The 25,178-nt window shown below is 37.6% G+C and overlaps 1 protein-coding gene across 7 annotated transcripts in view; it reads right to left on the bottom strand.

Moving 5' to 3' along the window:
• KAT6B (lysine acetyltransferase 6B) overlaps positions 1-25,178 on the bottom strand; it is a 103,632-nt gene that overhangs the window by 74,870 nt on the left and 3,584 nt on the right. For 6 of the 7 annotated variants that reach the window (XM_071438854.1, XM_071438853.1, XM_071438852.1 and 3 more), the window contains one exon: positions 20,215-21,111. In XM_071438854.1, coding sequence (XP_071294955.1) covers positions 20,215-20,835 — 621 coding nt within the window. In that variant the 5' untranslated portion in view covers positions 20,836-21,111. Of the gene's footprint in view, positions 1-20,214; positions 21,112-25,178 lie in introns of those variants that run through there. The other variant, XM_071438857.1, reaches the window with a different exon arrangement.

A 25,178-nucleotide genomic window follows, 5' to 3' on the forward strand; every position in this document is an offset into this window, starting at 1 on the left:
CAAACTATGCTTAATGTAAAGTCAATAAATTCTTTTTTGGCAGCTGACACAAAAGTCTACTGGGAATTAAATACTTGAGGAAATTAATCATTACAACACACTGGTTCAATGCACATCTGTACTGAAATAATTTGGTCTTTAATTCACTTTATTTGTAGTTGGGTTTAAGGCAGTAAATTTGATAGAAGCAGGCCTCATTAAACCAATCTAGTTCAAACTGCTTTTCATTAAGCTTGGTGTATTTGAACAAAGTCAGAAAAGATTCATTTCCTTTAAAACAATTGTGCATTATAAAGCAACCCAAACAACCCAAGACTACTAATACATAATATAATAAAGACATTTACATTTGATCTGAGAAACAGCCAACATGAATGATCTGTTTGCTTTCAATACATTTTCTTGAGGCACAGACACTCCTTTTTTACTGCCCACACAGAACCTCACATGGACCAGTAGCTGGGAGACCACCAAAATAAAGCATCTAGAAGCTCAGGCTATTATGACAACCTCACAGCTTCCTGCTTTAAGAGGTATGTTGAATACTTTCAACATAGTTTAGCACTGTGGCTCCCAGATTTAGTTAGCTTGGCAGCCAGCAGCAGCAACAGGTGGCTGGTGCAAAGACACCTTGGGAGACACCACATCCATGTGCTGGGGAAACCTGCGCCGAGTTACCTGACTGCACAAAAGCAACAGATCCAGCTAAGAGAATTACACCAACACTCCTCTCTACATGAATTCCAACCAGCAGCGGCTCTGCAGAAGGTGGCAGCAATAACAGCTCCATATGTAACTGCCAGGACACTGAGCAGCCCAGCAGCTTGAGCACGTCTCCACCTTGAAGTCTTCACTCCAGTCTCTCTCAGGACAGGGTATGGTGTCACTGCATATTACCACAGGAGCCCTAATGTCAGCATAACACACTACAGGAACATCTGGCAAAACAGAGACAGATACACTAAAAATGCACATAAAGACATGTGCAGTAACAGATCAGCATAATGTTAATCACTTCCACACATATTTACCTCTCTATTCTGTTTGAGTGACATGGCAGACAGCACATTCTATGCCAAGGGACTGCTTGCTCTCAGGTAGGCACATAAGCAAAACCCTAGCTGATATGAATAAGCTGATCTCTCTAGAGATTTTTATTTTCTCCAAGTACACACATATTCCAGATCAAATAGAATATTCTTGTGATTTCAAGAGGTGAAGAACTTTTCAAATTGAGTTTTGATCTTTCCAAGACAACACTGGGCCCTGTCCCATCCCCCTGCTTTCATCACATGTAGCTCATGCCTCCATGTCCACTCCTTTGGAAACAGAAACAGGTACGAGTGTAATTTCAGCCTTACTATGCCATACAGTAATTTGCTATGCCATACAGTACAATACCTATGCTACAACTGAGTTGTAAGTAGCAGTCACATGCTAAACTGGGGTGGGACTGAAGGAGATAACAACCTAGCATGAAATAAGAAAAGCATTCTTAGCAATTAAAAAAAAAAAATGAAGGCACAAAACCCCCCACTCAACCTGAACCCTTATGAAAGTTTTCCCATTCTTCAAAAAAGTACCACCTTCCAAGGCTATTCAGTCACACTACTTTCTAATCAATCCCAGTTATTACTACAGTATTAGACCACAAGAAAGAGAGGACATGAATAGTTTGCATTCCTCATTACCATTAACTTTCCATATGACTTAGGCTCATATACTTCTTGGTTCCAGGATCGGAATTGGGATTTAAGTACTAGAAATCCTTCCCACCTCCAAAAACAAACATCACAGGTTTATTCAAGTGACTACCACATATTCCATAAACAAGCAGTAAACAAGCACAGTAGTGCAAAGACAATTCCTTCAGCTCCTACAACTAAAAGGAAAACCCAAAATGACCAGAATGGCTCTACTAGAGAGTTTCTCCCACCCCTCATAGAAATTGGTCATAAAATTACAGGTGAGGAACCCACTAACACTATGTTTTGCTAGTGATTTCAGAAGGCATCAAACTCATCAGTAACAAAGTTCTGGTTTGCTACAGTTGTATGTGTTGCCACAACATTTGATACAGCACCCCACATCTTTTGGCTCAAGTATCTGAAGCTGGCTGTAAGCTAGTACCAAGTTACTCAATTAACTTCACAAGACAAGTCAAAACCTCAAAGCTGCTAAGTGGCTGACAGTACCTGCAGAAAGGAAGCTGCTCTCAGTAACACACATTACCATTATAAAGTTTACAGCAGACAGAGTATTTTCTTCTTCTGCCTTTCTTTCATTCCCTGTAGTCTTCTGGGTTTCTCTTCTATCCTCACTCAACCTTGCACCTCATTTTTTCTGTTTGTAAAATCAAAATCTTTCAGTCTTCACAAAAAAATGAGGTTGGTAAATCATTGTATAAATGAGGGTGGCACAAATAAAATACTGTATATATACATTTGTGAATGAATATGTTTTAAAGTAGAGTACCTCAAGGCAAATAAAAATCACTTCCAAGAAGAAAATTCTCTTCCCTGAAAGCTGTTTAAAACTGTTACTTCCATCAATTCCTGAATTGCTACTGCTAAGTGGCATTAAAACATAAAATCACAGTCTACAGTTTTCTCCTCTTGAGATTTACAGTTAAATGATAAGAAAAATACTTCCTGGTTAAATTGGACAGATAATGCAATACAGCTTTTATCAAACCAATAAATATGTTATAATACACAAGCCTCTGGCCCTAAGAGACTCCTTCTTCAGGTGCTGGCAGTCTATAAATTAGCTCATTTGTAGCACAGAAAAGGTCCATAATTAGTACCTAGTTTATCATTAAAACCTTGTATTCAGTGTATGATGTCACAGACTACTGAGTCTGGCTCTCATTTACACACTCAATTATTTTCTGGCATCCCAGTACAGTTGATCCCATTACTTCCTATATAATTGACCAACTTCAACAGCTGCAATTCTTCTCTTGTAAATACAGAACATATTGTAGTTGACAGGATCATAGTTATCACTCTTAAAAAAATTCCACATGACATACAGTTTAAATTTGACAAAGCTTAAGATGCTTTGCCCTGCAGCCAGCAAAAGTTTGATTTAAAAAGCACTGTACAGTAATTAAATTTAAACCACAGAATTACTTAAAGTACCATACTCATTGACTGGTAGAGCTTTTATTGCAATAGATTAGTCTCATTACTTAAGAGTCTGAAAAGCAGCTGAAGATCATTTACCTCTGGTACTAGAAATTAATATACTTACTTTTGATTACAGCTGCAAATGAGACATACAGATAGCAGTTCTGCAGATCCAGGCACAGCCTGGACCAATGGAGGGCAGGAAGTGTCCTAGCTGACTCAAATCTCACCTAGTGACCAACGTGCCAGATTCTCCTAAATCCTTCTGGCAAAACCTAGGATGCATGCTCTTAGAACTTCTTCCACCCAAACAGCTTGAAATGGCAACTCCCTGTAGTGCCGATGTGTAAGATAATGGACAACTTCAGTAAAGTACCTAATTTCACATGGTCATGAGAAACCCTGAGATGTATTCTATTTCTGCAAAATCATTATATCCAAGAACAAGAACATCTGAGAAAATACCTTATTTAGCATAAAAGCTTCTCCAAATCTGAAAGCCAAGAAGTGCTTTCTTACTGGTAAAACGTATCAAGAATGTCTTAATGACCATTAATGAATCTAATGATTCATCTATCAAAGGAGAACACAGTATTAGAAAAGACTCAACAACCTGCAACTCTACTGTGCAGGAGTGTTTAGCCCTACAAATCAAAGACAGAGGGGAAGAGCGAAGTTTTGGAAATCTAACATGTTGTACTGCTGTACATACACATGGAAAACAACTTTCATGGGAAGGTAGTATTTCCCCCTCCCACCTCTATCCTTTATTATATATAATGAAAATAAATAACACTCCTTTTATGGTTTTTTCCCACACCTTCCTTGGGATTTAATGGACAATACCTGTTAATTGCATTATACAGCCTTTTATTGTGGATTTAGGGTTTTGTTAATACCATTTGTTAATACCATTTGCACATCAGGTATATTGACAGTGGCTTGGAATTTCAGACAATTTCCAAGATTTTTCTTTGCATTCATTAGGAGCAATAAAAAACCCAGTCCCAAAACACAGTCCCAAGAAAAAGCAACAAAGCAGCTGCCTGTTAGGAGGCAAAAATCCTGCCCTTTAGTTGTTGCACTGCTAACGCATCACTTGTAAACCCTGACAGCCAGGACAGAAAAACCTGTTAGCACTCAGGCCATTTTCCTCCAGAGCCAATGTATTTTATCAAGGAGAACACACTAGCCAAATGCCTCCAGAAGCTTTCACAGGTAGATTGCCACCAGTACTGATGACATTTGGAAAGCTGTCTTAGGCATCTGCTGCTGTGGTTGCACTGTCTGAAGCATTTATCCAACGAAGCCATATGATCCATGGGGAAAAGGAAAAGAGAGAAACAGGGAAGATTCCACCTCAAAACCTGTACATAATTTAAGTTTTGATTTGGCATTCCTGTTTTACACCGTTAAAGATACTTCAGGTTTTCAACATACAAAAGAACACAAATAATTTAGGTCACTATGGGTCTCGCACGTGAAAATCTGTACTGACCAAATTCAGGAAAATAAAATTGAGGCAAACACCTCACTCCTTTCTACAGGATGGCTGCAAGATACAACAGCATAGCAGTACAACAGAGCTGCAGAGCACATCATCTTTTCCTTCAAGCCCAATATTTTATCACTTAAACTATTTTATCATTTATCAGTGTACCAGTGATGACATCTTTTATTAGTCTGCTACAAATACAAAAGCAAACCTGCAGCAAAGCCTTACAGCAAAAGAACAATACTTTAATCATAGGGAATTATAATTTCAGTATGCTCTAACTAATGAGAAAGAACGTGACCTTTGTGGTGGAATGTTGGGCAAAAAATAGGAAGTCTGTAGCGCTCCATGAAAAATATTTTAATATTTCTGTTCAAGACAAATTTCAAACAAACCAACCTCAAGAGAAATGCATTCCTTAGACATGGATTGGCAGCTGGTGAGGCTGGTCTCTGCAGTCCTGTAATCAGTGACCACAAAATGAATTCCAAGTTCATTCTGAACATCCATTAGCTACGTTCATATATATTAATAAAGCTGAGGATAACAGTATGGTCCTCTGTATAGAAAGGTTACTTTTTAACTTGTATCATGGAGGAGAGTCAGGATCTTCTTAAATCAGGTACATTTCAGACATTAAACAGAAGAAAACTGCAGTACTACAGAAGTGCTTCTGCAGTATAAATGAGGCTACTCAATTCCAAGTAATGTGCTAATAACAAAATTCCATCATTCTTTATGTCTTCGCAGTGCTTGCCTGTAATCTAGGTAAGAACTGTTCCATCTTCAAGCAGAGCCATCTGCATCATACCTCTCAAGACAGAATCTTCTCCCAAGTCAGAATAATTAAGCATTAAATTAAGCTCTTCAAAACTGTCTTCACTGCATTCACTTGGTCTTTTGATTCTACTCTAATGGATTATCTATTTAATTTAGTCAGAATTTAATCCAGTGTTACAAGTCATGACCAAAGAAAGATTATTTTAATCCAGCTATAAAAGCTTGAGCTCTTGAGCCAACACACTAGATAGACTATTCTCAAGCTTCACCTGTGCTACTATACTAGCACTGCAGATCTTGAAGCACAAAACACCATGGGAAGGGATTGATGAGTCCTGACTTCAGACTTTGGAAACATAAACAGCACGTTAAGCCTGCATTTTCTACTCAATTTTCCATCAGTCAAAAAATCCACACACGGAGTCAGGACCTCAAACCAGCTGTGTTTTTGAGCTGTGTGAACTGATGGCAGAAGGCAGGTAGGTGTGTGGGAAAAGGTAGGGCAAATGAAACAGATGGAAAAAAAACCATTTTTTTACTCCAGCAGATGAACAGTCCAACACTTCCCATATATGTGTCTCATTTTCCCAAATTATTGTAGGCTAAATATAAAACCATTAAACTCTGGAAAAGAACCTAATAGAGATTATTGCATGACAGGAAACAGCACAAACTATACTGTGTCCTATACCACAATGGCAAACTCAAATCATAGTTGGCTTTTTCCTTCCCCTAATTATGAGCAGTCAAACCACAAAACCTATGTTAAGATCTTATCAGTTAAGGTTCCCTCATGGGAGAGGTTCAGAAACAGCTGTACACAGAATCACTGCTCAGCTTCAAGTCTTCAAAGTAGTTACAAGTTTAGAAGAAGGAAATCTGTCCATTTTGACATAACATTTGGGCTTCTTCCATCACTTAAGATATTTGTATTAGTGACTTCTTAATTAACACTCTTGAGAAGCATTCAAAGCAAAACAAAAGTAACAAGCCCCACAGTACACTGTTTTTACTGATATTGGTATCACCTAGGAAGTAGAGAGTCTGAATACAAACTGGTAATTTGGGCAAACTAACCCAGAGATTGTAGCTGAATTGTATGTCATGTGAACAGGTTTTATACAGATTATACATTACTGCCTCTTACTTTCCTAACAGGACACTTGTCAGTACCCTCAATGGAAGCTACTATTCAACCAACACGATTCACAAAAAAATACCTTCAATTTATTTCTGCTAAATTGGCATAACATATATTTTATAAAAATCTTTTAAAATCAAAACAAAGCCCCTCTGTGTTTTGCTGTTGTTTTCACTAAGTGGGTTATCTGTTCTAGATTATGCTACTCTTGGACAAGCCTGAAAAAGCACATCTGAGAAACCAAAAAACAAGCATAGAACATAAATACCAAACCTCCCTTCTGTGGTACTAACCACAGCAGGAATAAGTGCTGATGGCATTAGCTGATCAAATAGAGCTGTGATGGAATTTAATAGATCTACTAAGAAAAAACTTTTGTGGACTAATTATTTACAGGTTTGTGATACAAATGCATTCAAACTGCAAATAAAATATAAACATTGCTTTCTCATAGTACTACGTTAGAAACTCTTAGGACAAGTGATATTTGTACTTGTATATAAAAGTCAGCATATCAACAGAGCATAGCAGAACAAATACAACTTCACAGAGCTCTTAACAAGCAAGAGCTGCTGCCTTGGTTTGAAAGGCAGTTCTAAGTCATGCTTCCCTGTTGCTGTTTTGTTTGAATCAAAACAGTTGTCATTGTATCTCTGCTAATATCAGTCCCAATTAAGAATTTAATTACTCCCTTACTGGCTTTATAGTCTAACAGCTCATTTTCAATGAAGAGTGATATATAGCAATACGCAATATTCCCTGTGGTACCTCCTCCCAGTGAAACTCATTCCAAGAAAACAGTTTAAATTTAAAATTACAAACTCAAGGGCTTTTTCTCCAACTGCAGCATTTTGCAATATTTTACTAAAAAGCTATCCAAAAGCAAACACCCTTTATTACAGGCCTTAAAAAGATCAGAGGTGAAGGTGACTGCTAGATCACATAACTGAGTTCCAAGTTGTTACAAGTATACACAAAGCTTATCTGAGCCATTTTGGGCTAGACTGTAACAGCAGCAAGGAACAGCAGAGCTGTAACCCAGGCTGTGTCAGAAGCTGCCATTTCCAACTCTGATACTGGAAGCTGTACTTTTGAGGTCATCATGCAACCTGCCTTATAATCATCCTTATCTCCAACAAGGCCACAGTCCCTCATAAGTGAAAGATACCGCTGCAGGAGCTATTATATTTTGGTCTGCTTTGCCTGAAGAGAGAATTAATATCAGTTTACCTCAGTCATGCAATACATCCTAAGGAAGGTTGCTAAGAGATTAAAGACTTAGTTTTCATATATAATATTATGCAATTGTTAGTTTTAACACTGATGCAACCTTAAGAGATTCTAAGCAGACCATTCTTTAAAGCTATGACAATATCTCAGATTTTTATAATTAATTCAAAATACAAACCAGGTGACAAAAGAAATCTGTTTGATAGGAAGCAGAGGTAGAAAGGAACTATTGGAAATGCACTGGAGTTACATGTCAGCATTTCAGTAAACGAAAAGGCAAAGAAAAAAAAATCCATAAAAACTCCCCTAGGTACAGAAGAAGACCAATTTCTTCAGTCTGAGAAGCTATTTTGAACATTTATGATGGAATGTATTTCACTAAGTGTCTTAGCACTGTCTTCAGAAATGGAAACCAATTTGCTTATTAGGGCAAAAATATATTGGGGGTAATGAAACAAATATGAAGTTGCTTCCTTTTTACCTAATTTCAAAAGGTGTATCATTTGACCGTGGTATTTCTACAGCAGAAAAAAAAACAGTTCCTGGGTTTGAGAATATCATATCCCATTGTGTTACAGTTTTATGTAACAAAATTCATTTAACATAGATTCTTTTCATTTTAATCCTAGCATTAAAACAGAATTTCTAGTTTTTGAACAATATAGTTTCTACAGAAGCAGCCCAACAATGCTTCCTGAAACTGCATGGAAGATGGTCAACTGCTTATTGGTCAAAGTCTAATCCGTGTATGATGTGGGCTGAAAGGAAACCTAAGAACCCTGTAGAACATTATATACTTGATAAAATAAATGAACCCCCAAAGCTTTCAGGAATGAAGTCAAAGTTACATCAAAACAGGGCAGGGAAGATGAACCTGAACTGGATGTGAGAAACATTTCTCTATAACATGCCTTAGACACCAACCCTTAGACGTAGGGTCTATATGAAGAAGTGTCTATTACCCCCTTCTATTTAGCAAGGTACACAAGCACGCTCCTTTATATATAGCTAACAGAACAATACCTTCTTTGATTTATATTTTACCCACTGAATTTATGAAGCAATTGAAATATTCTGAGAATAACTCACTTTCTGATCCTTACAAAATAGAATTTTCTTGGACAAAGCTATACTGATCTGAAGACCTTGATTGTTTTATGAAAAAGTGTGTAGACACTAACAATCCAGAAATGTTTTCTGCAATCCAAGTACTTTAAGCTTGGTCTGGGGAATGCTACGATTCCTTCCCCAATCCCTTTCCAAAATCATTCTAGAAATGAAATACTCCAAATCCTGAAAACAGTCCTTAATAAAATTCTGTGTACTAATTTGTTTTCTAAAGGATGGGGAAAACAAGCCTACATGGAAGCTTTAACATGACAGTGAACTATGACCTTTAAATACACTCCCATAGATTAGGTGTACACTCATAAATGTAATCCAAAGTAAATATATTTATGAACTTGACAATCATCAGATTGCTTAAACTATATTTGAGGGAAGTCTAATCAGACAGAAACAAGAGCTTGTCCCCTTGGCAGCACTTGAAGAAATGCAGAGCTTTCAAAGCTTGAAAATATCTTTGTTGTCACCACATGCTTATTGATATTTTCAAAGTTGAAAAACTCAGTTTAGTTAACATGTTGAACATACTTACCAATCCAGTAAAAACCAACACTTAAAAGGAAGTACGAAATAAGAAATTCTTACAGTACCTAGAACAGGACTCAACACCTTTTATCATAACCTTTGTATTCACTAAATCCAGAATTGAACAGCAGAGCAGCTGCTCAGTGCCTGCTCTGCAGAATTCAATGAACAACAAAAGGTTACCTTAATTCAATGAGATAATCAGCACACATTTATCCTCTACCAAGAGCTTTCCAACCATCTGCAAGGCGGCAGAGCTGACTGCCTATAAAACAACTGGTAGCATGCTGACATGTCCTCACATCACTCATGTCAATGAAAATTTATCTCTTAGCAACAGCTAAAAGAAGCTGAACTTCCAGAAATATTTTAGATGCATCACGAGCCAACAATTTCTTCACAAGTGATTTTGATTGCTGCTGATCTCCAAACAGATGTCTACTCTAATTGGTAAAATTTATTAAATGTATATCTTAAATAAGAAAAAGTCAAGTTGTCATGCCCTAAGAAAGCAATAACAATGGAAATCATTCTAGCTGTGCACATAAAAGACAAAAGCTAACCTTATTTGAAGCTATTGGTCTCACAGTACCAGTAACAGTGAAGGAAACATACATGTGTTGTGGGGAAAGGAAGGAATTTGCTATTAAGGTTGCTGTTAGAAACTGAAAGCTAAGACAGAAGTCCACTAAAACAAAGATAAATATTTTTGACAGGAAAGCAAAATAAGAGATTCAATGCTAATACCACTTAGTTACTAAAACTATTTTATGATTCCCTTCCCCTGCTACATGAGAGCAAATACAAAATTTTAAAGCATTAATCTTTAAAAGTAAATTCCATACAAAACCTCTGATAAAATTAGAAATACACTTGTTTTAGCAAAACTAATTTGCATTAGCAAAACATCAAGCAAATTAGAATTTTAGCACCAGACAGATATCAGGAAATGGAAAGAGCTTGTTCTCAGCTATATTACAAGCTCTTCTCTAGAAAACAAGTCATGCAGAGGCTTCTTCAAAACACATCCAAAGATAATATTGAGACAGAAACATAAATCATTCAGATTCTGGTTCATGTAAGCAGATAACGAGTAGTTTTGCTTTCTTCCATCACTAGTATTTTCCAGAAGACATAAAACAAAATCTGTCAATTCTAGGCTGAATAAAGCCACATTTATTTACTTGAATTCACAGTCAGAATTGAGCTATCATCCTGAATTCACAGCAGTATAGGAAGTTGGGAACACAGAGGAAAGATTCCTGCAGTGGGTTATTAATCCAAATAAAAGACTCTTACCACCCATCTCGTGTTCAGATCAGAAAAGACTGCTGCAACTCTCCACTGACAGACTAAAAACATGCCTGCAAGAAGAGCAGCTAGTCACTGGTTTTTAAACACAGTGCACAAATTCATAAAGCAAAAACAACTGCCCATTGTCACAAAAACTCCAAATGGCAAAGCACAGAACTTACTGAACACAAATACCAGGAATTCCTTCCTTAAGTGCATGGCAGACAAGTAAGTCAAGTGAGCCAACAGGAGCAATTCCTTGACTGAGCCACAGTCACTGGCTTCCAGGAGAGCATGAGCCCCATTTTGCATGGAGCTAAAACATACATGGACAGGCACAGTAATAGACCATCCTACAGGCACTCAGCACATGCTGCTACCTTGAGAACCCATCCTGCATGTGGCTTGAGTCATTTCTTGACTGATTTATCTATAAATTTCAGACCTTCAGAAAACATCTGTAACATCCAAAAGCCTCCTTTTCTAGGTCAGCAGAATGCATGCCAAACATAAAAATAAATACATTTGGTGTACTATACAATTGTTCAATATTAAAGTAGATTAATATTTGCAAAACAACATTAATAAGTTTTTTGTGATATTCCGTCTTTACAACTGGATAAAGAGGAAAGAGAAGAGAGCTAGACAGTTCAAGGCAGAGCAAAAAGATTCAGGTCTGAAAATACCATCTTTATATATAACCCCATTGTTTATTACATTAACCTCTGTGTTTATATTTATAAACTGACTGATAACCAAATACTTATTCGCAGGAGTCAACGCACTGTCCTCTTCCTCTACCATTAACAGATTTTTGTTAAACCAACTCCTACAGCAGGCATACTAGCATTCAGAGGTCAAGAGAGAAAAATCAAAGTAGGACATGAAAGCTGAGTATCTTTAAATTTGGACTAGAAGGCAGTGATACAGCAGCCTTCATAAGCATAGAACTTGTTAACTAGCTACTATTAAGTTATTAAGTTCAATGATCATAACAGAGCTTAGTTTGGTCTTAATCTTTTCAGGCTCAAACACTGACTTTTTCATCACCCTTAACTGTATTTTTGTATAATGTCTTTTCTAACTACTGCTCATTTTCCACTAATGCTAAGCATTTTAAAGAATTTCACGCTACTTGCAAGTAGGTATTACCACATTTTTACCAATCAGGTTGCTCAGGACATTGCCTATCCAGCTCTGGTCACCTCTGAGGATGGAGATTCTGTAGGTACTCTAGAGTCCCTGTTCCATGTCTCTCCATCTTCATTTTAAAGGATTTTCTCCTTCATCTATCTGCAATTTCCCTTGATGCAACTTACACCAGTTAACTCCCATTATTTTGCCATCTGAAAAACAGCTGTCTCCATCTTCACTATAATCACCCAATAGATAGTTCTGAAAGAGGTGCTTGAACACAACAGTCCCACACATGTATGGACATTTTGTCTTGACTGTACTGCTTTCAACTGTTCCATGTAAATACTTCCTGCTGCCTCAGGAAGTGTTGGAATCACTATCCCTGGAAGCATTCATAAAACATGCAGAAGCAGCCCTTAGGAACATGGCTGAAGGGTGAACATGGCAGTGCTAGGTTAACAGTTGGACTCACTGATCTTTGAGGTCTTTTCCACCCTAAATAATTCTATGATTCTACTTATTCATTAGTTAAGAACTGCCTGTACTCTATGTCTGAAACGCAGGTGCCACTGACATTTGTCTTTTATTGAGCCAAATGCAAACACTGCTAGTTAGTGTTGCCATGGATACATGGACATTACATAAAAATTAGTTCTTAAAACTACAGTCACTCATCAGCACCATTTTGGAAAAAACAGATGTGAAACTGACGCCAACTTGAAAATACCACCAGTGATGAAATGAACTCCTGGAGAGCATGTGGAAAACGTGTGGCAAATTTACCACAGCTTAAGCTAGCTCTGCTCCTATTCTGAGATGAGGAGACATCAGCCATGCCTACCAGACACCTCTGCTGAGATCATACACAGCTTTTTTCCTGTGCCAGTCCTGCTTGTAATTAAAACCAGAAGTCTCAAGCCTATGCCACCTAGAACTGCTTTAATTGGTTACTGCTGGACTGTACCACCACAAGCAGGAGGGTAGAAAAATGGGACTGTGCCCCTCTAGACCCAAAAACCTTAATAAAGCAGAAATTCAAGCACATTTGCAGCTAGTACTGCAGTGACAAGGCATAAGAGTAGACAGTTTACAAGGCTGCAGTTTCCCTCACCACACAGGATTTTTCCTTATGTAACATCTTATCTACAGCACATTTGAAGTCCAAATAATCCACACAGACCTGGAACTAAGCCCAGCAGCCCTGGAGTTGCCTGCACAGGCATCCCTGTAACAGGTCACACCCTTTCATTTCAAAAAGGCTGGCTGTGCCTGCAAATTCAAAACTTTCAGCTCTTCACAAAGAACCTGGAGAGGAAAAAAAGCCCACAGAAAAAACCATGTGATACCAGTGATAATATTACTCACTGGGGGATACAAGTAGATTGGGAAAAACAACAATAAATACAAGTCATGTTGCAACTGAAGGACATCACACTAGTTTAAAAGCTGATGTGTCACTTACCAGGTAACCACAAAGGACAGCAGAGGATCTGCTAGCTAAGTGATGCCTGATCTGACATGCCATCATGTTCAAAATTCTACAGCCACCATCTGAACCCTAATACTGTTGTTCCAGTACACAGCAGCACTCCATCCACTTCGTTCCATACAGTCCTAGTGTCCTGGCTTCAAACAGGCCCTCAGATCATGGGTCTACCCTTACACCCAGGTAAATCTAGTCCTGAACACAGAGAACCAAGCTGCTAACAGGACCATAAATGGATTCAAAGTTGTAAAGAAAACTTTGGAGTTTGCACCAGTCTTTTCTTAATGCTAGCTTGAAATTCTTTCAAAAGTGAGAGTCTTATGCCATTTACAACTACCAAATTGGAAAACTGCAGTTAATTAGCAGTTAATCTATACCTGATACTTTTCTCGACAAAAAAATAACACGCCAAAAATAGCGGACAACTTCAACTGCAAGTTATCAAGATTTTTCATCACATTTTACAATAAAGTTCCTGCAGCAATAAGAAACAACATGGAATTGCTATCACATTTCAACTGACACAGAAAAAATACCCAAGAGTCAAGACCATCACTACTATTGAACACTGAAGAGCAAAGACACTTTGAACAGAAAAGAAAACTGCACTGAGAAATTATGCTATGTAGCTCTCCTTATTTCTAAAGCAGCCTTCTGGTATTGTTTTAGAAGAAATTTTGATGAAGGAGATACCCATGCATTAACTAGTGGAAGAAAAATTAGTCTGGGAGGAAAAATGCAAAGAGTAAAACCTCTAACCTTATTTTAGGAATTCAGTGTCACTCCCAGTTAAGACAGAGGAGTTCACAGAAAATAGCATAGATGAATAAACACCAATACAACTGCTGGAATTACACAGGATTTCTTTAACTCACTGCTGTCAGTTTCAATATAGGACTCATTGCAGAACCCCACACCAATTAATTTCAAAGGAAAACAACAAAAAGAATCAAATTTCAGCATGCAGTATAAGGTTTGGAATCACTCCTTGCAATAGACAAGAACCACGTGCACACCATGCAGAACTATGTTCAGGATATCTTGCTTAGGGGAGAAAAAAAACAATGAGTAGGGTCTTCCCTCAGATCTATAGGCTACTGCAAATATGAACCTATTTGCAGAAAATAAGTTGCATCAGAAATTGCAAACTAACCTCTACCCTGCCTTACGAAGGAATAGACCAATCTAATTCAGGAAATAGCAGTATTTAACTTACTTCCCACCGTACAATTCAAGAAAGCTTTTACAAATATGCTTCTTGGGTTGGTCCAAACATGCTGAATTGTAAAACCACATAAAAATAAGCCTCCAAAGCCATATACATCCATCTGTACAGTGGTATGAGTTGCTTCTCCACAATATGGGATGATGAGAATTTTCCCCTTCAATTTCTGGTAAGCTCCAGTATCTCAGGTGTTAAAAGGATCCTAAGTGTTCCCTTGGCTTATGCCCAGAGTTGGCACTTTTAGCATTTCAGAAGCTACAGGTTTGGAAAAAAACCAAAACAAAAATATAAACCACCACACACACACAAAACAAACCCCCCCAAAATAAAAACAAACAACAACAACAAAATCCACCAAAAAAATCATTCAAAATCCAAAACCTAAACACCCCAAAATGCAAGAGCAGCAGAACCTAGCAATCATCCCAGAACTTCCAGGACCAGATCTACACACAGTTAAGGTGCAGGCCACCCTTCCAAGAAATAAAGGTGACTTGTGAATTGAAATAATGAGAAACACAAACAGGAGACTTTGTGTTTGCCAAGTAATGCCAACATTCCTCAGTATTTTGAGGAGAAAAACAAAGGCTACATCCTAAGACAACAGTATTTTATGGACTGACAAAGTTCAAGCCTAGATTTCTCTTTCATTTCCCTGTGTACAGTCACTTCAATTGTAGCACTGCAGGCCCTCTAGAAACGTTCACATCACTGTATTTTGGTGCTCAGACTCACCCTCAGAAGCCCAGATGCCACATAAAGGCAGCTCCCAAAGTTCAGCATTACGAATATCCCCTTACGTGTACATCTGCAAGACACATTGTGCATTCGTTTCTGCCCCCTTTTCTGTTTCTGCACAGTGGAAATCTAGAGAACAGAAGCAACAAGAAATCTCAACCAACACTCTCTTGCTGCCTACCCACAGGAAGGCAGGAAGCTTAAAAACTGAGCAAGGAGGAGCCTGAATGCCAAAAACGCAATTCGCTATAGATTGGCCCTTTGCCTGAAAGACAGAAGGAGGAACACCCAGTGTCTGCACTGGCACAAGATACATACCAGAAAACTGAAATTCAACCCATGCCAAGTTACATTTGAAAAGCTAAATGTACATAGGCCAGTGAAAACAAAATTAGATGGGAGTTCAGGGTAAGGAAAATTAATAAAACAAGTTCAGTTTTGCATGAAAGTCAGCTTAGAAAGACAAACTGAAAGTGAAAGAGATTAGTAAATTTTTTCATGCCAAGAATCAGATGAAAATCACAGTTGCTGAGCTCTTCAAGAGAGCATTGAGGAGAACCAACATCAAGCCATCTTCATTTGAACAATATCTTTGAAGTTTAAGTACTAATTATTCTGAACATAGCAAAGATTAAACTGCTGAGATACACTATGCATTCCCACAGCCCTCTGATAATGTTACAATGGCCACTCCCTCTTCATCTTTAAAAGCTCAACTTATCCTTTTAAATTATGTCTAAAAATAAGCAAATAAAGAGCTGCCTACAGCCTACAAATATCTGTTTCTTTGAGTTTATAGTCACACAGCACTTGTGCTCAGCAGATGGCTAACTCCCAAGACTTACTAGGTTCCGTGCAGCTCCCAAACTGCAGAACCTTCCTAGTGCTTGTCCAAGTGACAATGAAAGCAGAAAAAAACACCAGCAATACTGCCATTCTAAAATTGACACCATTAAAGTTCTTAAAACTAACCATAAGTTTTAAATACCACTTTGCTGCATTTCCAGAAGTGCATTTTAATGCTTCAAAGGCTTATTGAAAAGCTAAGTATCACTCAATTTTCCTCTCTCTTCACACCCTTCCCTACTACGTAACCAGTTTTTACACTGCATTTTCTGGTTAACATATTCATACAGCCCTTTTCAGGAAATGCTTGGTGAGAAAAGGTGTGAAGCAAAAGGGAGGGTATCTATGCACGATACTCTTGAGCATAAGGAAGAGCACATAAGAGCAGTTAAATTGTTTAAATATGCACTGCAACACAGTGAAGTGCACGAGATCAAACGGCTGCACAACAGAATGAATTCTTTTTCTGCTTTCTTGTGCATGTAGTTTTTTTGGCTTTTTTGTTTCTTTATTTGAGGAGGATTTTTTTCCGGGTTTTTCTTTTTCAGGACATAAAAAAGACACTGTAAGTCTTCATCCTGAAGGATACCACTGTTCTCAGTCTTCCTTTACTCTTAAGACAGCTCCATCTCTGGCTGGATGCTGTCCTTCACACACCCAGTTAACACTAAATCAGGCACCTTCTGATTGCACTTGGTGTCTGATTCCACTTACCTGTCCAGACACCAAGTGAGCATTTACCTCAATGCCACCAGAATACTTGAGATAACTGCAAAGTCCTTTATATATACTACTATAAGATATACTACTCATGACACTTAAAATACACCACCTAGACACCATATAGCTGCCAAAAGCTCCTGACCTTCCAACAAGATCTATCTTTCATGAACCTTGAACTTGTATCTCTTCATTCAGAGATGGAAAAGCAACCCTCCACAAACAGGGGAATAGAAAGGGATCAAGTAGGGGAAAATTTAAACGGCTGCACTGCATCCTTTCTCTTGCTGCAACTCAAGAGTTGATACAACTTTGCCCAAATCCAGAAAAGCCAGGATAACACTTAAAACACCATTTTTATCCAAATCCTTTCTTCCAGGCCTATGGATAACAGGAGGAAACATGGCTGCTGTATTTCTGTAACTAACTGCAGCTATTTCTGAATCTAATGAAACAAGAGAACTATATCTAGTTGAATTGGATCACCCAGTTAATAGGGATGAGAAAAGCAGCTCCACAGCATCACCACCAAGACAAATGTTTAGCACTTCCAGCTCCCAGCTCCAAGTATTCATAGAATGTAAACCACTCAACACTCCTGTCACATAGTCAAGGCTCCAGGTCTGCAAAACTGAATTCACTGACACTGCATTTCAACAGTATTTATCTTCTCAGTGCACTACATACTCAGATGCTTTGGGTGGGTGATTGAAGCAAGCAAACAAAAACAGAAATCCCAAAACCAAACAACCAAAAAAACTCCAAACAAGCCAACAACAACCCACACACAACACAACCACCCTGCCCCACACACAGGCCATACTGTATCTCTTCTGATCACCTTTCACTCAGGAACAAAGGTTCAGAGTCTGCATTTGGTCCTCTGAGTACCCAACAATGTTCAGACTGACAAAGAGAGACCTCTAATGCACTTCTAGTGGACCAAGCCTTCTGTCTCATCCTGATGAGCTGCTAAAAATTATGTATTAAAGAAAGAAAGATAATCAAAATTACTCAAACTTCCACAATCATCAAAACATATTTCTCTGCACCCTTACATTCGTTCTTTTCCTCCAGGAAAGTCAACAAAAGACATTCTAGAACATCACCTCTAGTATTTGAAAATAAAAAAACCAAAACAAACATACAAAATTAGCCACCCCAACAGAAATAATCTCTTACTTGTGCTAGCTATAGAAAGTGCCAAAGTAACTTTAAAATAAGCCAATCTCGTCAAATGTTAGCCATTCCCAAGAGATGCCAGTTGGATACATTTATTAATTTCAATAAATAATCTTGACATGCCCGACACTGTCATTTAAATGCTTCCAATAATAATAGTCTAACAGTTTTCTTGCAATGTCATCCTGCTTATATAGAAATTAACATCAATTTCAAATGAAGATGCAGTCACATCCCAGTGACAGGGACAACTTATGTACGCTTACTTTCAGAACTGTCCCTGAAGTATTTAAAGCCATACACAATGAAGAACAGTAAAAATCCCACATTTAAAACAAGTCTCTATATATTTGCTCAGTAACCTGAGTAACTTAGCACAACTAAGTGGTAAACTACACTAACATGGAACTACTGATTCACCAACCTCACATCAAAACTATTTTTGTCAGGAAAAACCGTATGCCAGTTTTTAAACACGCAAGTCACACTGCTAATTTTGAGGCACCCAAATGAAAGCTTATTTCTTGCCAAAGCACTTGCTAGAGAACAGATTTGTTTGGCTAACTTCTAGAAGACAGATTTATCCTTATACCAGTATTTTAGTATGGCAGTAATGGCTTTTTCAGCACCATGACCCATCTAACATTCCTTGCAAAGGCTGCCAGTCCCAGTAGGTAGCCTAACATGGGAGAATTTTGTTTCTACAAAATTCATATTGCTTGGGCTGCTCAGTACTCCAGCCCTCAAATTTTTCATGTCACTACAGTATCAGAATTACAGTAGAAACCCAAAGTACTTAGACAGCTTTATCACTACAAGTAATTAAATGCTTATAGTGTACAGCTACAGCAGTAATTGCACAGTGTGCAGCACTTTTGAATTTCCATTCTGATTATAGAGCGTGAAGCTCCATGCATCCCTCAAATACCTGAGAAGTCCAATTTGACAGTAATAGATATCCATACACAAATGCAATCATATTTAACATACATTTAGAGAAGCTCACAAAAATAAAGCTACAACTACTCACCTCGGATGGTTCCCCAAACAACTGTTCCTGAAGACCTTACTAAATAATTCCAACACAAGCATTTTCTACTCTGCACCCCCCAGCATCTCACCATCAAAGGAAAAAGACCACTGAAAACCATCATGCTGCTTCCAAGAGACCCTGGGGGCACCTCTACAATAGCAAAGCTGTCTGGACTATTCCATGTCTAAAACAACTGCCATGAAACTTGACTAGCCAGAAGAGGAAAACAAAAACAAAAAAAGAAAACAGAGAACCCCAAACCATCAACTTGGAAATATTTTAAGTAAGCCATTTTGACTACAACAGGTGACTTGCCTTCTCCCAAAGAAAACTGAAAATTCCCAACACACTTCACCACACTAAATGGGAAATGATCAAACAATGCCTGCAGACATGTCTTTGACACTATCCTTTCATAAACAAAAAAATAATTGATAGCCCTATCTCCCTCAAGGCTGAAACTCTGTGAACAATTAACTCCAAAACAAGACCCAAGTAACAGCAAAAATAAATCCAAGTAGGGAGCACAACAAAAGTAAAACACAAGGAGGATACTGCAGTTCAGCTCAAATTGTCACTCTGACACCTTCACTTCTGTTCCTAGAATATTAACATTCATTCCAGTTTCTATTCACTGACATTTTAAACCTCACTATTTACATACAAATATCATTTAAAAATAATAATTCTAACTGTCTTCAACATCCTGAGTCCTATCAGTGGCATCTCAGGCCATCAAACCACAAGAAAATCTGTATATGCCAGCAGAAAATGAAGGTAAAAGGCCACAATCAAATCACACTGCAGATTTCAGCTACACCAGTCTGTCAGGCAAGACAGAACAATCTCACACCTACAACAGAGCATACAGCTGTACTCTTCCCTGCTGCTCTGCTCATCTACTGAAAATTCACAAAGCAAACTATCCAATGCAGAATGGCAGGACATAGGGAGGGAAGTAAAATTTGTTTACCAGAACTGATTCTGCATAAATCTTGGACATGTATACCCATTCATATACAATTAAACAGGTAAATAAAGCACAAAAAGAATCATTCCTTTTGTATTAGGTAAATAAACAAAGGATAACAAGAACAGTTTTTCATTATTACATTTTTCAGACTTACCTGGTCTTTTTCATGGGGTAATAGGCTGACAGGTGGAAGGGAAGCTGGGAAGGTGCTGGAGTATTTTGGAGCTCCTTTGCTTTCCAAACTGCCATAATTCACTCTATACTGAGGACCATCCTTCAGTAACCTCCCATTGTTCACAGCACGTTTGGCCCCCAGCCGCAGCCTCTGCTGAAAGGCAGGATTGTTGAAAATACTTGCTAGGTCATTTTGACTTCTCAAATACTTTTCTATGTTTTTCAGGGAGGAGCCATTAGGTTCTTGAAGCCCTTCAATTGCTCTTCTCAAGAGTTTATTCCAATCCACATTACGAAGCTCATTACAAGCTCCTCTAGATCCCTTAACAGATTTAGGAATAGTGCCAGGTTTAACACATGAAAACCGTCCAGGATTATCTGGGTCCTTGTAGGATGCAAGACCTTTGTTAGTGACTTTAAGAATAGAACCATCTTGAACACTAAGTTCCAACTGTTCTGAAACAGTCTTCTTATCTAATCCATGGGAAGCACAAACAGCATGACATATTCTCTCTTCAGAAGGCCTTTGCTTTTGCTTTTTAACTTTTTGTATAGCTTCCAGAATCCACTCCGTATAAAGAGGGTTGGCAAGTTTTACCATGGTTGACCAGTAATTGTTTCCAGCCAAGAGTTACCCATAGAGGTTCCTCCTTATCCTTTTAGCAGATCTTTCAGATGCTGTTCACACCTCAAACACAAATGAAAGGATTCCACAAACTGCTTGGACGCATGGCAAAAACATCCACCCTGAGGAGTCGGTAAAAGCAGAGAAATACCTCCTGACTGAAACTTTCCAATTATGTTACTGTTACAGAAATGTAGAAGGGGTTCATCTGTGATGACACTGGTACCTCCTTAAAAGAAAGTTTGTTGCAACCTTTAAAAAGAAAAAAAACAAGAGGCAGGGAGAGAATACAGTTAATGCTGAAGTATTAAAAACTAAAAACGCATTCAGACATGCATTCATACTATAGATGCTGCAGTATAGAAAAATCTTTGTAATTTTATATGAAACATTTGTCAGTTCCCACCCCACACCAAACAAGTCACCATAAAATCCTTCTGCTTTTCATAACAGTCAGTGGATTTAGTTTTCCTAAATTCCATCACCCCAACACTTAACCTACTACTGACCTGTTGGACAATTTCCATTCAGTCAGGGATCTGAAAACACTCTCTAAAACAAACTGCCTCCAGATCATTTCTACATGGGTTACACATGCACTAGAAAACCCAAACGAACAGAAAACCAAACCCCAAGCAATGAAAGATAAATTATTAACCACTTCCAATTCTTACAGTATCCTGTCTCTAAGTGTCCTCCCATGTTGATTACACAACTCAAAAATCGAAACCAAAGATATCAGAACCAAGTTACAAGTATCAAATCCTTCATTAATATTTAGGTACCCTACAAAACCAAAAGGCATCACAAAAGCACTTCTTATTTTACGGCGTGCAGCACAGAGGCATTTCTGATACAAACCCTTCGGAATAGAAATGAAAACAAAATAACAGGAGGCATCTTCACATAAACAGGTTGTCAGCACAAAGATGCATAAAGAAATCACATTGAAAAACGTTTTATTGACTCACAGTTTTTTTACAAACTTCTTTTTTTACTTATTATGGAATACATCACTCCAATAGAAAATTCAGTGGCTACAAAAACTCATTAAAGAAACCCAAAAGAACATCTTGATGAGGAGTTTATTCATTCTGGGAACACATGAAAAAAATAAAACCATTTTAAAGTCTCACAAATTAAACTTAGACAGGAGTTGCATAATGAATAAACAAATATATTTGAAGTATGAGTTTTTCCTGCCATGAAGTATGAGAACTTTTGAAGGCATTCACAGAATTGCAAAATTACTTCAAATCAAAGAAAAACAAGAAACAGAAGAGAAAAAAATTCCTTCTCAGTACATGGGTTATCTTGTAAAGTAGAAGATTCACCAGTTTCATAGCAAAAATTTCAAACTAGTTAATATGCAAGTATATTTATAAAGCTATGGCAAGCAGCCTACAGATAACAAAATCATCTATGATTACACAAGTCCTGGACCCCATTTTTTTATATGTCTATTCTAGCCATCCTGAATTTAAATCATGTTCAAAAACTTGAGTAAATTATAACTAGGAAAAAATATTTGTGTAGTCTATCCTGAACTGATACAGTAATCTAAATAATTTTCAACTTCATAAAAAGATTCCTCTGCAACTACTAAGATGATAGAGTACTACAATATATACTTTTGGCCCTAAACCTCTTTTGTCTTCTACCCCTCGAAAACATCTTTAAATATAAATTCCAGCTCATGTTTCACACATTATTATACCTACACAACAGAATTACTAACAGAAGTGCAGCTGGTTACTGGTGAGTATAAAATTTTTCTATACCCAAACAGTCAATAGTAATCAATTAATTTTATGACTCTGTCCTTCTCAAATCTGATCAAAGCTTAAACAACTTCAGATTTCTAAATATGAAAATTTGAGTGACTGCCAGACCGAGACACATTCCTGATGCAAATGCAGGGCCTAAATGCTTAACTTGCTCACATACTGAACCCTATTGATCTACATGGGTTGGATCCTGTTTCTTGCTTCCAGACCGTACTCATGGAAGCTGAATTTGATAACAGTTTTGTGCATTTCAAGTATCTGTAAGCAAACAATAACTTGTTCTGTAAACAGACCTTTCTTATTTACTCCAGCTAGCAAAAGCCATTCTTTCCCTAACAGAATTGTTTATACTCACTGTTTTCAGATAATTCCAAAATAACACCATAGCTACAAAAGGCAGACAAATATAGGGAAGGAAAGAGTTTCCATGGTATTATAAATCCTACAAATTCTCTCACAAATCTGACACTGAAAATTCAATAACACAGCAAAGCAGAACCCTATATATAGTGGAGGCTCACTCACATTTAGACTATTTCATACACTCGTCCTATAGATTTGAAAGTTCTCTGTAGTTACATATAAAGCCCCAGCTTCCTAGAAAGCTACTTTTAAAGTTATTTAGCTAGTCTGTTCCACTCTAAGTCTTAATGAAGACAGTCAAAACTTAATTAAATGCTGAACACTGCATTTGCTGAGTCAGACATACTTGTCTCAGTTTTACATCTACTGCAGTACTGTTATATTAAATTTCATACAAGCAACCACATCACTTCCATTAAATTCCAGAACACACAGTACAGGGTCTGTTCCAAGCTCCTGGACACTGATGAACATTTCAGTATAAATGCTATAACATGTGAGTTACAGGAATTTTTATTGGCCAATGACTGTGGCAAAAGGTTAGCATAAACCTATATCTTCATATAAAGTCTACTGCTTGGTACAGAAATTTCACAGCCATATACATTCAGAACTACATTTTTACTTATTTACTTAAAACTCCTTACGTGCAATACAACCTCCTGCATGCTAGCACCTACTAAATCAACTCCAGTGGAGTGGATCAGCAGGAACAGAGTTTCCAATGCACTGGACAGGATATTTCAGGAGCAAAAATCAAGACATCTTAAATAGACACCTTCCAACAGTATCCAAGCGCACTCTGTCTTAAGGAATCATGCAGAGCGCATGCAAGCCAAGTTTTAAATTGTTTTGCCACAACTCAGAGCCTCTCTTACTCTGGCACTTGGGGTGCACATGAACTTGAAGTGCAGCCCCCTGACCTCCATGACTGCCATGCCAAAGCCTACCACACACCAGACACAGAATAACTCCTCACTAACAAACACCTTCCCCACCAAAACAATTTATATCCTGGAGCTATAAATTAAGGAGATCTTTCAGAAATCAAGACAGACTGATCCAAGATCAGCAGTACAGAAATACACACATTTACATGCAAAGTGATTAGATAAGACATAACAAGTAGCTTTAAAAACAATCTTGCAAGATTCAATATAAAAGGATACTCAGAAATACAAAGTTACATTCAGGTTTCTAAGTTTAGAATGCAACTCTACCAAAACTACAAATAGGTGGCATACATCATTTAATATAAAAAATGTGATGATTATCCAAACAGATTTTGAGGAAATACCATTTTAAAGAAGTCATTATAAATTAGTCTATTTAGGTACTCATGTCTATTTATTAATCTTCCTCCCCTTGTAATTAACTAACTTTTAATCACCATCAGCAGCGCTCATTCAATCACAAAATAGATTTTGCATAGTGTTAAATGCACAGGACAACTTCCAAGTTTTCTGGCAAGAGCCAAGAAGTTCCTTCTACGTAATTTGTCATATTTCAACTTCCACGCTCTATGGCATCTTATATTGAAAATAAAAGCATTTGAGAAAGTTTGGCTGTACTCTATTACTGACCAAATCTATTAACAAGTCTGCCACTGAAGAGCTAGAGAACAGAAGCATTCGAGGGTGAAGTATAAGCCATTAGCTGTAAAACATGAAAAACCATCTCTAGTCAAGGCTTGTCCCTTTGCCTAGGTCATAAATTATCAGATAAATACAAAGAAGTTGCAAAATTTCAGCTTGGGATTTAGAATGAATGCCAATGTGCCCTTTATAATGCACACACCTATTGCACAGATGATTATAATTAAAGAAGGCAGTGACTGAACACTTCAATCTCAGGTGTCATCAGTAATCCTATAATCCTCTAATAAGGTGGTTTTCAGACTGAACTAGTACCTGGAATTGCTTCCAGGTGATCCAGATTGTGAAAACAAGTAGTGTAGCCAAAAAAAAACAGCAACAAAAAAAGGTACACTTCTCTTCATAACCAAAACCAAAAGTTACTACACAAACATCACAACATACAATCTAAAGGTTGGGGTTTTTTTTAAATTAAGGAAAAGTCTGCTTCAGCTTTCATAAATGTAAAGGCAGTTAAACTTTTAAAAACTAAGGTTAACACAGCTATAAAAAAAAAACAAAAACGAAAAGAAAG

Source organism: Agelaius tricolor, unplaced genomic scaffold (assembly GCF_023055355.1).
Source record: "Agelaius tricolor isolate 1412-34295 unplaced genomic scaffold, bAgeTri1.0.p SCAF_13, whole genome shotgun sequence".
Classification (NCBI taxonomy): domain Eukaryota; kingdom Metazoa; phylum Chordata; class Aves; order Passeriformes; family Icteridae; genus Agelaius; species Agelaius tricolor.